This window comes from Oratosquilla oratoria, chromosome 4 (genome assembly GCF_046742065.1).
Source record: "Oratosquilla oratoria isolate Oo_2021 chromosome 4, ASM4674206v1, whole genome shotgun sequence".
In the NCBI taxonomy this organism is placed as follows: Eukaryota; Metazoa; Arthropoda; class Malacostraca; order Stomatopoda; family Squillidae; genus Oratosquilla; species Oratosquilla oratoria.
In genome coordinates this window covers 4,317,697-4,330,868 of record NC_134780.1, presented here as the reverse complement: position 1 = coordinate 4,330,868, position 13,172 = coordinate 4,317,697, and the positions used below count along the sequence as shown (strand labels likewise).

At 40.5% G+C, this 13,172-nt stretch overlaps 1 protein-coding gene across 8 annotated transcripts in view; it reads left to right on the top strand.

Annotated features, from left to right (window-relative positions):
- The window catches only part of bur (GMP synthase burgundy), a 78,639-nt gene that overhangs the window by 16,380 nt on the left and 49,087 nt on the right, over positions 1-13,172 (top strand). For 2 of the 8 annotated variants that reach the window (XM_076183445.1, XM_076183442.1), the window contains exon 1: positions 3,306-3,445. The exons of 4 other annotated variants lie outside the window; for them this stretch is intronic. Coding sequence is in view for 1 of the 4 variants with exons in the window: in XM_076183438.1 (XP_076039553.1) it covers positions 3,899-3,940 (42 nt within the window). In the remaining 3 variants the exon portion in view is untranslated. Of the gene's footprint in view, positions 1-3,297; positions 3,446-3,883; positions 3,941-13,172 lie in introns of those variants that run through there. 2 more of the 8 variants (XM_076183444.1, XM_076183438.1) reach the window with 2 other exon arrangements.

Sequence of the window (13,172 nt, the reverse complement as noted above, 5' to 3'; positions counted from 1 at the left end):
TCTTCCCAGCAGATTTCTTTACAGTTAGAGTCACCCATTATAACTATTCTTCCTCTATCTTCCATTATCTTATTTAGCGTTATCCTCGTGTCTTCTAACATATTTTTGTGTTCTCTCTCTTCCCACGAGGCCGTTTTAGGAGGCACATAATTTACTACAAACTTCCTGCTCTTCCCATCCTTGTCCTCCACTTCCATCATAATCATCTCTACTCTATTCTTTCCATATGTGACATTCCTCACATTTATATCCTTCTTAGTCAGGAACATAACTCCACCCCCTTGTTTTACCTCTCTGTTTCTAATCCAATAATTATATGCACCATGTTCTACACTGTTGGGTGGTAGTGGACCTTTCAATTTTGTCTCTACAATTCCCATTATATCAGGTTCATTTTCCTTCAGGTACTCATTCAGTTTGTTCAAGCCTGTTATTAAGCCATCTATATTTGTGTAAGACACTTTAAATTTTCTGCTACTTCCATCGTGTTTTCTGTTTCCTTTCCGTTTTTCTCTGCTATGAACCATTTCTTTACCTTCATATCCACTACTCTCCAATAGAATTCATCTTTTTCTGACTCTGTTCTTTTCTCGTTTTTTCCCTTAGCTTCTAGTCTTTTTGTTTTCTCATCCTCTCTTTCCTCTTTATTCATTTCTCTTTTTATCCATACCTGTTTATATTGATCACTGTCTGCTAGTTTCCCTGTTTTTGCTAAGATATTTTCTGCTGTCGTTTGTGACCTGAATTTGATCTTAATTGGTCTAGTCTTATCTGTATTATATTTCCCTAGTCTATATATTTCTTCAATTTCTTTCCCTGTTTCTTGCCCATCCTCTTGAACTACTTCTAATATCTTGTTTACCTTTTCCTTTTCCTCTTTTACTCGTCTCTTCCATCCCTAATATAATTATACATTTATTTTTGTCCACAAAGTCTCTTACTATATTCTCCTTTTCTCTCATCACTTTAATAACTGTTGTGTCACTATATCTCTAAATACAACTTTGTTGTTCTCTTGGATTTTTCTCCAACCCTGCGCTTCTTTTGTTATGGACTCTTTATTCTCTTTATTATTATTCTTTAATTCCTCATTCCCATCTTTTACTTCTTTTAACTGTCTTTTTAATTCTTCTATTTCTTTAGGTTTTGATTTTCCTTTTTTAGTTCTTCCAATTAATCAACTCTGTGTAACTAGCGCGAGTTGGGTAAACCTAACCTCCCATGCTTCGTTCATTTTTGTTAGTTTCTCCTCTAGACTTACTAGTCGGGGGAGGTTGTCATCTCCTCCCTCATTAAATCCATAGAAGTAATTATCTCCTCTTTCCATTGAGCTGCTCTTATCTATATTCCTACTCTTAATACTTTTGCTCACCTGTTCGACCTCGGCTGTGTCGTCTGCACACCTTTTGTTTACACCCCTTCTGACTTCCAAGGCCCGTTCCTCACCTTCCTCATTTTCTTCCATTTTCCTCAATAATGCCTCCCTTTCTCCTTTTTCTTCACCTGCCCACTACACCACGAGCTTTCCCCTTCCCTACTAATACAACACAGGTACTCCATCGTCGCTGAAATCCACGAAAATTGCGTTTTTTCCGGAGATCCAATCTTCGCCATCAATCCGACTTGCGTGCGCGCGCGCGCGCGCGTGTGTGTGTGTGTGTGTGTGTGTATTCACCATGATCTTTGGATCACGTGTTGGACTCGTGATCGACAGCTATTTCCCTCCCGGAAGAGAGCTCAGAGCTCGTATGACCGATCTATGGGTAATGCTGTGACTTTACACGCACCCAACTCCCCGCCCACGAAAGTTGGAGTAACGACTCGAAGCGCAGCGATACTGAAATTATTTCAGCCCTGGGCAGGATTCGAACCCGGACCGCCGTAGTGACAGTCTGGGACCCTACCAACCGCGCCACCGAATCGCGCGCGTGTGTGTGTGTATGATTCACCATTGTATTGGATCACGTGATTGACAACTATTTGCCTCCGGGAAGAGCTTAGAGGTCATATGTGACTTTTTTTTCTTTTCTTTTTTTATTGTAATGCTGTGAACTTACACGCACACAACCAAATCCCCGCCACGAGCTGGAGTAACGACTTGCAGAACAGCGATACTGAAATTATTTCAGCCCTGGGCGGGATTCGAACTCAGACTGCCGTAGTGTGTGTGAGATTCACCATAGTCATAGATCACGTGTTGGGTTCGTGATCCACAGCTATTTCCCTACCGGAAGAGAGCTGAGAGCTCAAATAGGACCGATTTATGGGTAATGCTGTGACCTTATACGCACACACACCCAACTCTCCGCCCACGGGAGTTGGAGTAACGACTCGCATCGCAGCGATACTGAAATAATTTCACCCCTGGGCAGGATTCGAACCCGGACCGCCATATTGGCGGCCGGGAACTCTGCCACTGCGCCACAAGTCGTATGTGTGTGTGTGTGTGTAAAATTCACCATGGTATTGGATCACGTGTTGGACTCATGATCGACAGCTATTTCCCTCTCGGAAAAGAGCTCTGAGCTCGTGTATAACCGATCTATGGGTTATGCTGTGTGTGTGTGTGTGTGCGCTTGTGTGTGTGTGTGGGTGGGTGGGTGTGCGCGTGTGGGTGTGCGTGTGTGTGTGTGTTTGTGTGTGCGTGTGCTAGCTAGAAGTAAATACTATGAAAAACGCAACCAGAAGGGATCAAGATAAATCTGTGATGAATTCAACCCTTTTGTGGCTAAGGGGAGTTTTCCCCCGGCTGAATAAAATATCGATAATTATTGTTATATAGCTATGATTAAAGCACATTTGCGTACGCATACAAATATAATTATACATGCGCAGGGAAATCAATATAGTATTTTCATCAAAATGTGCAAGTGGTTCTTCCAGATCATGAAGGAATCACACGATTATGCATCAAATTGCCTACTCACAGTTCTATATTCCACGTATTCGTATATAGTGTAAACTTCAAATGTTTGCTGACACCAACGATATGTGCTCAGTTGTTTTATTTTTCTCTAAACCATCAATAAACTCAATAAATGTACTATGAAGTACCCATGACTGTGAAATACATTATGAACCGGCCTTAGGTACGCAGATCTGAATTCTATTGTTTCGTTGAACTGGTATTGTGGGTTGGACTCGTCTGTTTGGACAATTATACGAGTTCCTTGTAATAAAATTTACATAGAAATTTTGATAAGGATGACACAAAATAACCCCAGATATTAGGTGATGAACAAAAAATGTAATACATTGTCTAAGACAGTGGGCATAAGGTGGATATTAGAGAATAATAAAGTTCGAAACAGACGGACAACCTGGCGGTATTTGTTGTGGCAGCTGCCAGTGATGTCTTGCAAGTGAAAATCTATGTTTCGTTCGGTTAAACGTTTGCACTTGTAGTGAATCTAACTTTTGTTATTACACGATCCCATCTTATTTGGTGAGTTTCTTCGCTGCAGTATGGATTTTTATGCAAAAAGAGGCCCGTATATGTTGTTAACAAGGTTTCTAGATGTTTAGGAACTGTATCGCATGGTTCTCAAAATTTGCGGGTTGTATTGGCGGTTAGTACTCGTATAATATTAGTATTCGAGGTAGATGTTCCCGTATGAATCGAATGTGATTAATGATCCATCTATTACTATAACTACATTAGAAAAGTGACATGTTTTGCATGCAGCGGTGTGTCTGCTCAAGAGCCATCGTTGACGAGTGGTGCACTATTGGGAGCTTGTGTCTTGTGACTGCCGTAAACAATATATGGTTATTCTGATATATATAAATAGTTTGATGTATTAGGCGTGAATTGGGTAATAGTGTTGTGGAAAAGCAAACGTACGGACATGACCATTGCAAGCCAAACTGATGGCCGAGCTGTAGTTGTGGTGGTGTGATGCAAGGGAGGTCAGTAGCTGAACCAACTTTGTCTGGAAAGGTAGGAACAGTGGACATGGTCGAGTTATTTGATTTAATCACCACGCTAGTGTACCGTACTTTATAATTATGCAAGCTTGTTGTTAAGTAAAGGAGTTTTAGTGTGAATTGAGTTTGCAGTAAAATTAGTTGGGAAGGTAAGGAAATCAAGGAGGGAAGTGATTAGTATTTAGTAACCATTGAAGTGACTGGTTGGAGACTGCTGTAGTTCTTGCATTAATTTAACAGTTATAACAAATGCAAGGTTATTATGTAATAAAGCTTCAGGTACCTGGTTGTAATGTTGTAAAGTATTAATAGTGTCAGTCCATTTGTTACTTTTTGTATCATTGCAAAAACAATGCAAAGCTTGCATATTTGATATTGAAGCCAGGTAGGCTACCATAATTTTTTTTTTAGCATTCTTCAATATTGTATTAGTCTGTTGTTGATTGTAAGTCACAATAAGTGGTGGGATAATTGAAGGGCTGGGGCCCCAAAACAAAACAAAAATAATTGGTCAGATAGTGGTAGCTAGCAACTCCTGCAGGCACTAAAGTAGAAGGATGAGCCTGAGCTTGATTGTATATAATAGGTGGTGCTTTGCACCAGGCCTTGGTATTGGTTGCCAGTGAGGAGTTAAGTTTAGCTAACTGTTGCAGGGAGGCAAGTTACAGTGTCAAGGGAAATCAATCAATTGAGCTGTTCCCCGGTTTCACTGTAGCAAGATACCCCTAGCTTTGGAAATTAAGTATAGCTACTGTAGTACCCATAAGTTGTTCAATGAAAAGATGTGTTACTGTCAGGAAAGGATAATTGTAGGGTAGTGATTTATAAAGTGCTTGGAGTCTTCTGGTTGTTACATCTAGAGCAATTAGTGCTTGATAATAGACCAATTTTCTGGTACCGTTTTTTTTTAGTTTGTACAGGTCACCAGAATGGATATGTTAGTGCAAGTCTTGCTTGTTCTGTGAATGATTTCTCTTTTGAGGTGACTTCTAGAAGAGTTTGAAATGTGATTGGGTGTGGTGGTGTGTTGTTTGGAAATGGGTAGCTTGTAAGTATTTATGCAGTTCCTGATAGTAACAAGTAACCAACTTCCCCTTTTTACTGTTTTTGAGATTTAATTTTATTTTTCATTTTTTACTTTTTCATATACAAATTTTAAGAACATTGTTTTGAGTATTATTTGTTGGAAATGAATAATGGCAGTGTTACTGAATTTGAGATGATAATTTCTTGGTGAACTGAACCTTGTTGGACCAAATTTTGGATAAACTGAACACCATATTACATCTGAGTTAACCCTGAAATATGAAGTGTTAGGTTGGCATATGCGGCAGTTGGCAAGCTGACCAAACAGCCTCCGGTATGCCAAAAAATGGTCTATCTATCTACCGTATATACCAAAGACCTTTTCCCCCTTATAAGGGAGGTAGCCAAGTCAAATAGCACCAGGGCTGTGGAGTTGGAGTCAGAATCAAAAGCAATTACGGTCACTGGAGTCGGAGTCGAAAGCAATTACGGTCACTGGAGTCGGAGTCGGAAGCAATTACGGCCACTGGAGTCGGAGTCAGAAGCAATTATGGTGTCACTTGAGTCGGTAAAAAATATACTGACTCCGACTCTAGTTAAATTTACACTTTATAATACCTTTGTTTAGTCTGTAGAGTTATGCAGTGCATACTCCTTATAAGTAGATTATACATAAAAAAAAGAAATATAAAATGTAATAAATCTCATCGTCTTATCTTCGTGATCATTCCACTAAACCCCCGAAACGTCCTTGTGGAACGCTGGCGTTCAAATTCATACATTAGAGCAATAAACGTCTTGAATAAAGTATTACACGAATAGATTAGATAAACACCTCCATTTTACACCTGTTGACACACAGTCACAGGAGCTGTACTATTCCTGTCAAGTTCGTATGCATCGTTTCCATCACTCCATCAGTTTGGTGGTTTCTCCCACTGCTGTGTTGCCAAACAGTAGGATAATTATGATTTCAACTGTAGACTAATGTAATAATACTATCTCTTCTCTCCTTTCCCCTTCTTTGTCCCCTCTATACTTTTTAACATTGAATTATTGAAATAAGGATATTTAAAGTTGGAAAAAAAAGTTTCACGTTTCAAACATGTTCAGCTGTATCTTGTATTGTACTCGTATCAATAAGATCGGTTCCAGAACCAGAGTAATGTCCATCGCAATAATCACATAGCAGTACCAGTGTGTAGTTATGTCAAGAGGTACATTATAGAACCTTTATTTTACTGAATTTTCTTCAGTACCCTTTCAAAAAATCTCTACTTCAGTAATAAAGTATTAATGAAGAGGTCGAACATAACATAGGAAAGCCACACATATATCTTTATTCTTTGATATAAACCAGTTATAATGATATAAGTCTACTCAAGATTGGAGCGTATGTGTGTTGTATAGGCTTTATAAAATATGTAGGCCATAATCAGTTAATTACATGAAGAGGAGTTGGAGTCAGTGGTGCCAAAAATAGAGGAGTCGGAGTCAGAGGTTTTGTGTTCCGACTCCGCAGCCCTGTCGGAGACTCCCCTCTCTCTCCCTTTTATAAGCTATTTATAGGGTTAGTATAATATCTCTGATCCTTGTGTTGAATCTTCTTAAGATCCATCCTGCTATGACTGTTGAAAGGGGCCATCATTGCTTAAGTGGATTCCAAGGCACATATTGTGGGCATTTGGAAATTATTACTTGACACCTCCACCAGTATGCAGTAGGGTAGTTTCCTTTAAATTTTGGTTGGGGTCACATTGGAGAGTTCCAAACTTGTTTTCATTATATACCAATTTGTTTTGGTCCAGTCATAGATCCTCTGAAGGCCATTTTGTAGGAGGTTTACCTCATCTTTGATGGTGACTGGTAGGCTGAAATTTGTGCTGTCAGTAAAGGAAGAGATATAGGACTCCCGTACCTCACTTTTGATGTCGCCTGTGAGTACTGGAAACAGGGATCCTAGTACAAATTCCCATGGTACTCCATCACTGTGTGCTTTGTAAGCTGTGGGCATTGACAGCAACTGTTTGAGCATTTGATATGAGGAAACTATGTAACCACACCTTTACTCTGCTAATGTTACCATTGTTTTTTATTTTGGGCATGAGAACAATGTGGTCAACTTTGTTGAAAGATTTGGCAAAGTTCAGAAACGCATCAGTGTGTGTGATTGGCTAGTTAGATAGTGCGGCAGCCCCTCCCCCCCTCAAAAAATCATAATAATGATGATAATAATAATAACGAAAATACATATAACGCTTGTCCCCCTTACAAGGGAGGTAGTCAAAGTCAAGACATCATCCACTTCCACCCATTTCATCCCCACATGCTCCACTCCCATTCACCACCCTTTTATGTTTTCTTGGCTCCTCCTGGATGACAGGTCAGAAACAATGCAGCAAGACACAGCACGTCCCCAGTAAGGCCCCCCCCCCCTCTGTCCCCTCATGCAGAACATGCAAAAAGAGAAGACTGGGAGAAATCCCTTTGGACTGTGTCAGAATATCATTCACACACTCCCTAACCCTCCCCCATGCTTCTCCCTTCCTCAACAGACATCCTTCCTTCCCAATGCCCTTTTTACCCAATCCATCCATCTCATCCTTGGTCATCCTCTTATGTTCACTCCATCCACCTGCCTTCCACACTTCTTTTACTAATTTTCCTTACTTATTCTTTCCATGTTTCCAAACCATCCCAATACTCTCATCAACCCTATCTCCCAAATCCTTTTCCACCCCTGCTCTCCTCCTCATTTCTCACTTTATCTAGCCTAGTAACCCTACCATACTTCTCAGGTATTTCATCTCAAACACATTTAAACTTTTTTTCCCTTATGTTCCATATTTCTGCACCATACAGTGCTGTCGGCACAATCTTTCCTTCATACAATCTCTTAGGACCCATGCCCAAATGTTTGTCTCATTATCACATTGATGATAATAAATTGATAAAAACAGAGTAGTAAAACTGTTCCCTAGTACAGAAGGGCTGCATCAATTGGCATTACAAAAAATTTAGCAAAGGGCACAAAAGGCAATGTAAAAGTATTTATATTGTATTAGTGTACTAGGTTTATTTGAAAATACTTGCACAATAATAATAATTGTTTCCACAAAGTTCACTTAATGAAAACCAGCAGTCTTGCAGTAATTAGCTACAATTCTTTAGTGTTCCCGTGAATTTCTAAGGTGAAACATATTGTTGTCTATGTCTTACTAATGTAGGGCTAGTTGCAACTACTTGCAAGTGATAATATTCAAAATCCATCAACATCCTCACCCCCATCTAGAGGTCCCAGGAAGCTGACACTTGGTCAATGGACTATACCCAAAATCCTTCAGTGAATTTAGGCAGACTTACTCAACCTTTATCACAGTAAGAGGGCAGTTGATTGGCAACTGCTCACCTCCAGCCTCTACTGTATACCATTAGTATAGTAACATGCTAATAAAACTCGGACAACAGTTCAACATTTCCTAGGGTTTTTTATTGAGGGACCTGAGGGTTGTTGAGTTGCTGTAGGGTCAGTGAAACAGGAAGCAACAGTTGTTTGTATTCATTCACCTAATTGTAGTGTACAGGATAGGAGCAACACTCGTTGGGTCCCATCTACTCTCCAAATTTCCATACCTAGCATCAAATTGGTGTACAATTCCAACTTAATCTATATCTTTTGTTTCCAATTATCATATTTAGATTTGAATTCATGTATTGTGTGGGAGCATGTAGGAGGAAGAGTAGGAGAGCAGTTATCAGGTCCCCTTGTATGAAAAATTTTGTTGGGGTGGGGTTGGGGGATAGTTGAAAGTGATACAGAAATATCTTGGTGTTGGTTTGATCTTCGGTGGATCACAACATTTTTTGTAAGGAGGAGGAATTGGATAGCATAGTCGGTCCTTGAGATGTGGAAGTGAAGTTCAGTAGGACAGTGAGCCGGTTGGAAAAATGGAGATAGTTTCTTTGCTTTATTGATGCAATTTGGTACAAGCAAGAACCCGTCTGTATAGGCTGTGTCCAGTTTTCCAAGTCTGCCTACAGGCCAGATGACTGGGTCTTATAAGGGGGAACTCAGATGAGTTACCAACAAGGAATTACGTACAATAGTTTAAATTACAAGGAGCCAATTTGGCCTGACTAGAGTTGAGCTAAGGCTCAAATATTTGTCATTAAATTACACAATTTTAATCCTTAGTTTATATATATACAATCTATGTCCAAGTGGACATAGAACCATAGGAGAAAATAAATGAGCAATACTGATGTCTTGTGGTATGCTTCAACCATTGGAGTTGAAACGGGCAACGTAGGCTGACTGGTGACCTGGAGATAATTGCTTTGACCCTGCTCGACCTGAGAAATGAGACCATGAGCGGGTTCACCACCACAAAACTCTTCATGTGTGTGTGCACTGGTGCTGGCTGGTAAGACCACACTGTTGATATGCAGTGCATGCAACATGAATGCTTGGTCCAGCTACCATCCAGTGACCTCACCCGGAATGCTCATATAGGGCATAAGTAATCACCTTAAAATGTAAAAATAGTGGCATAGATATAATATATGTGGAATTTAAAGGTACCATATGAGAGAGATGGAAAACATGAAGATAGCTATGATGACATGATGAAAAGTAGATACAATTCAGTTCACCCAAGGATGTGATCTACAAGGTTGGTCTTCGTCTTAGACTGTATCTAGGAAGAGGAGTTGGGGTGGGAGAATCTTGAGCCGGAATGGGTGCTGGAGCAGATGAGGGGATATGTGTGAGGTTGAGGCCTCGGGGAACAATCTTACAATTGTCTATGTGGAGGATCTTTTCTGGTGAGTGTTGCAAGCAAAGGGTTTTGATTTTATTATTTGGTAGGATGTAAAGAATGCAAAATGGTCCTGTGAACTTTGAAGAGGGTTTTAACATTGGAGTATGGTTTTGTTTGCACACAATGTCTCTGATTTGAAATGTTGCAATGCCTTGCCCCTGCATTATGGAGCCGTGCCATATCCATTTTTGAGAGAGTAAGGGACTCGTGAATTCTCTTGAAGAGAGTGTTGAAATTCTGTACTTTGACTTCAATTTAATCACTGATTTTATATATTGGGGGTTAAGTCTGAAGTGAGAAGATCATTTGGGAACTTTTTATCCAAACCAAAAAGGACAAAATATGGAGACTCTGATATTGACCTATTAATTGTGCTGTTAATAGAGGCTTGGATCATTGGTACATGTTCATTACAAGAGGAGTGTATGTCTGAGGCAAGGTGTCTGAGAACATTAAGTATTTTCCTGTTTTGATGCTCCAGTAGTCCGTTGGAGCTTGGGTGATAAGGTAAGGTGTTACATTTTTTGCTGCAAAAAATATTGCAATTGTTTGTATGTCATTGATGAATTTAGTACCGTTATCTGAGATGTGTTTTTGGTATGGTGTATGGGCATATGACCTTGTCAGCCAGTGTCTGCGACTTGTTGTGCAGTCTTGTCTTGCAGTGGTGAGAGAATGGAGAAATGATCTACACAGACAAAGAGGTATTGGTTTCTGCTAGGGGTGCATGACAATTTAAGAATGTCGATAGCAATGGTCTTGAAGGGCTTGCAAGGGGCTGGATATGTTGAAATTGGAGCTTGATCACTAATGTGACCTTTGTGGGATGTGCATGAATGACAAGCATCTACGTAATGGTGGATGTTTTTCCTCATAGAGGACCAGAAATATTTCAATCTGGCTTGTAAGAGACATTTGTCCTTTCCTGGGTGACCAGCAATGGGTGAGTCATGTACCAGCTTCAGTACTTCAGGAATGAGTTTAGTAGGAACTACGAGCTGGGGCACTGAGCAGTTAGGTTTGTGTTTGTTTTTGAGTGTTGTTTTGTGATACAGTACTACCTCTCATTAATGGACATTAACCCCTTCCATACGGTGCCGCACACGTAGGCGTCATGGACTTAGATCTCGGTGGCAGCAACCAATGCCAGCCGTACGACGTGTCGTAATAATACTCGCATCATAGAATATAGTCACCGCTTATATCGATCGTTCTCTCTTCACCCGTGAATTTTGATAACCATAGAAAATGCGATTACAAAAGAATTAGAAAGAATGTCATTATGGAGGGGCGACTACAATAAATATAATCAAGACGCCGATATGGCAGCCTCGCGAATACACTCGCTCCCCATGACGCCTACGTGTCCGGCACCGTATGGAAGGGGTTAATTAGCTGTGTTTTTGGTGCTGTTGTTTAGTGCTGTGCAATCACTATGCCACCCTAAAACCATTTCAAATCAATGGATTATTCACATCAACGGACACCATTACCCCCCTTTTAGTCTGTTAATGAGAGGTAGTACTGTACAGGACGTTGTCTACCTTGGTGTACTTTTCGATGTTTGGAGGGAAGTCATCAGCATTTGTTGTATTGCCTGAAGTGAGGAAATATATCACGCATTTCCAAATGGGATCTGCCTTTTGTGCTGCGGCAATACATGCTTGCGAAAGGTTTAGTGGAATGACACTTGACTGATGGTTGCTACATGTCTACTTAGGGCATCAGCGACGACATTCACTTTGCCATGAACAAAATGGAATGTAGGCATGAATTCTTGAATCATAAGGAACCAACATGCTAGTTTGCCTGTGAGATTTTTTTCCTTTGAAAAGGTGCAGAATTGGTTGATGATCTGTGTTTATATGTATCTCATAGCCAAGTATGATTTCTTTGAAGTGTTTGAGTGCATAAATGATAGTGTTTCGATCTCAGTGACTGAGTAATTTTGTTTGTGTTTAAGTGTGTGGCCAGCTTAGGCAGTAGGCTTGAGTTTCGAGTCATGTTGTTGCATGGGCACTGCACAGATGCCTGTGTAGAGTGTGAATGGAAGGTTGTGGTTGGGGAATGCTAGGACTGGTGCTGTTGTTAAGGCTGTTTTTAAGTCATTGAATGCTTTCTCTTGGTCAGGTGTCCAATTAAAGGGAGTGTCTTTCTTAACCCCTTCACTCCGGGCCAAAATCTCGCGGGCAGCATTAGCTGCCAGACGTGCGATGTTGCGTCATAATACTCGCATTATAAAAAAAATAAAGTCACCGCTGTATTGCTTGTTCTCTCACCCGTGAATTTTGATAACCATAGAAAATATGATGAAGCCAGTTTACAGAGTATGGGGGGTCACACAGGTATAATTACAATAAATATAATCAAGACGCCGACATCAGCATCCACGTGTACCCACTTGCTCCTCATGATGCCTACATAGGCATTATGGTATCGAAGGGGTTAAGTAAGGTGGATAAGGGTGCTGCTATGCCAGCGTATCCTTTGATAAACTGTAAAAGCCTGAGAGACCAAGGAAGGATCAGATGTGATCAGGAGAAGTAGGGCGTGGAAACTTTGAGTGCCTTGACCTTGCCCTATGAGGTTGATATGCCTTGTGAGTTAAGGACGTGATCAAGGAAGCATATTTCCTTCTGAAGGAAGGAACACTTCTTAAGCTTCAGTTTAAGACCAGCCCTTGCTAGCCGGGAGAGGGCAGTTTCAAGCATGTTAGTGTTCACTGATAGATTTGGAGTTATGATAATGTCATCTAAGTACATGAATATCAAGTGTCCTATGATTCTTTCTAATACTGTGTACATGAGACGAGTGAAGACAGAGGGCACTGAAATAAGTCCCATGGCAAGGTGTTTGAATTGATAGTGTCCATTGTTTGTGATGAAAGCTGTAAGAGATCTGGACTGTGCATCAAGGGGGATTTGGAAATAACCCGACATGAGGTCGAGAGTTGTAAAGACAGTGTTGTTTTCACCGATGTAGTGTAAAATGTCAAGTAGATGAGGGAGTGGATGTCTTTCGGGTAGAGTGAGTTTGTTGGGTCCCCTGAAATCAATAACTACGCGGAATGAACCATCATGTTTGGGAACAACAAAAACAGGGAAATTCCATTCCGACAGGCTGGGTTCTAGAACATCCTGTTTGATCATATCCATGATGAGATTGTCTACAGTGTTTTGTTTACTGTGTGGTAATCTGTATGCAGGGATGTACAGTGGTTTTGTGCTTTCCAGAAGGGGTAAATTGTGTTGAATGAGGTTTGTGAGTACAAGAGGTTCACCTAGTAATGCAATTGCATGTCTGAATTTGTTACAGAGTGAGTAAATCAGCTTGAGCATTGGGGAAATCTACGGGATTGAAATGAAATGCTTGAATGGTCTCCTGTGCATTGAGCACGAT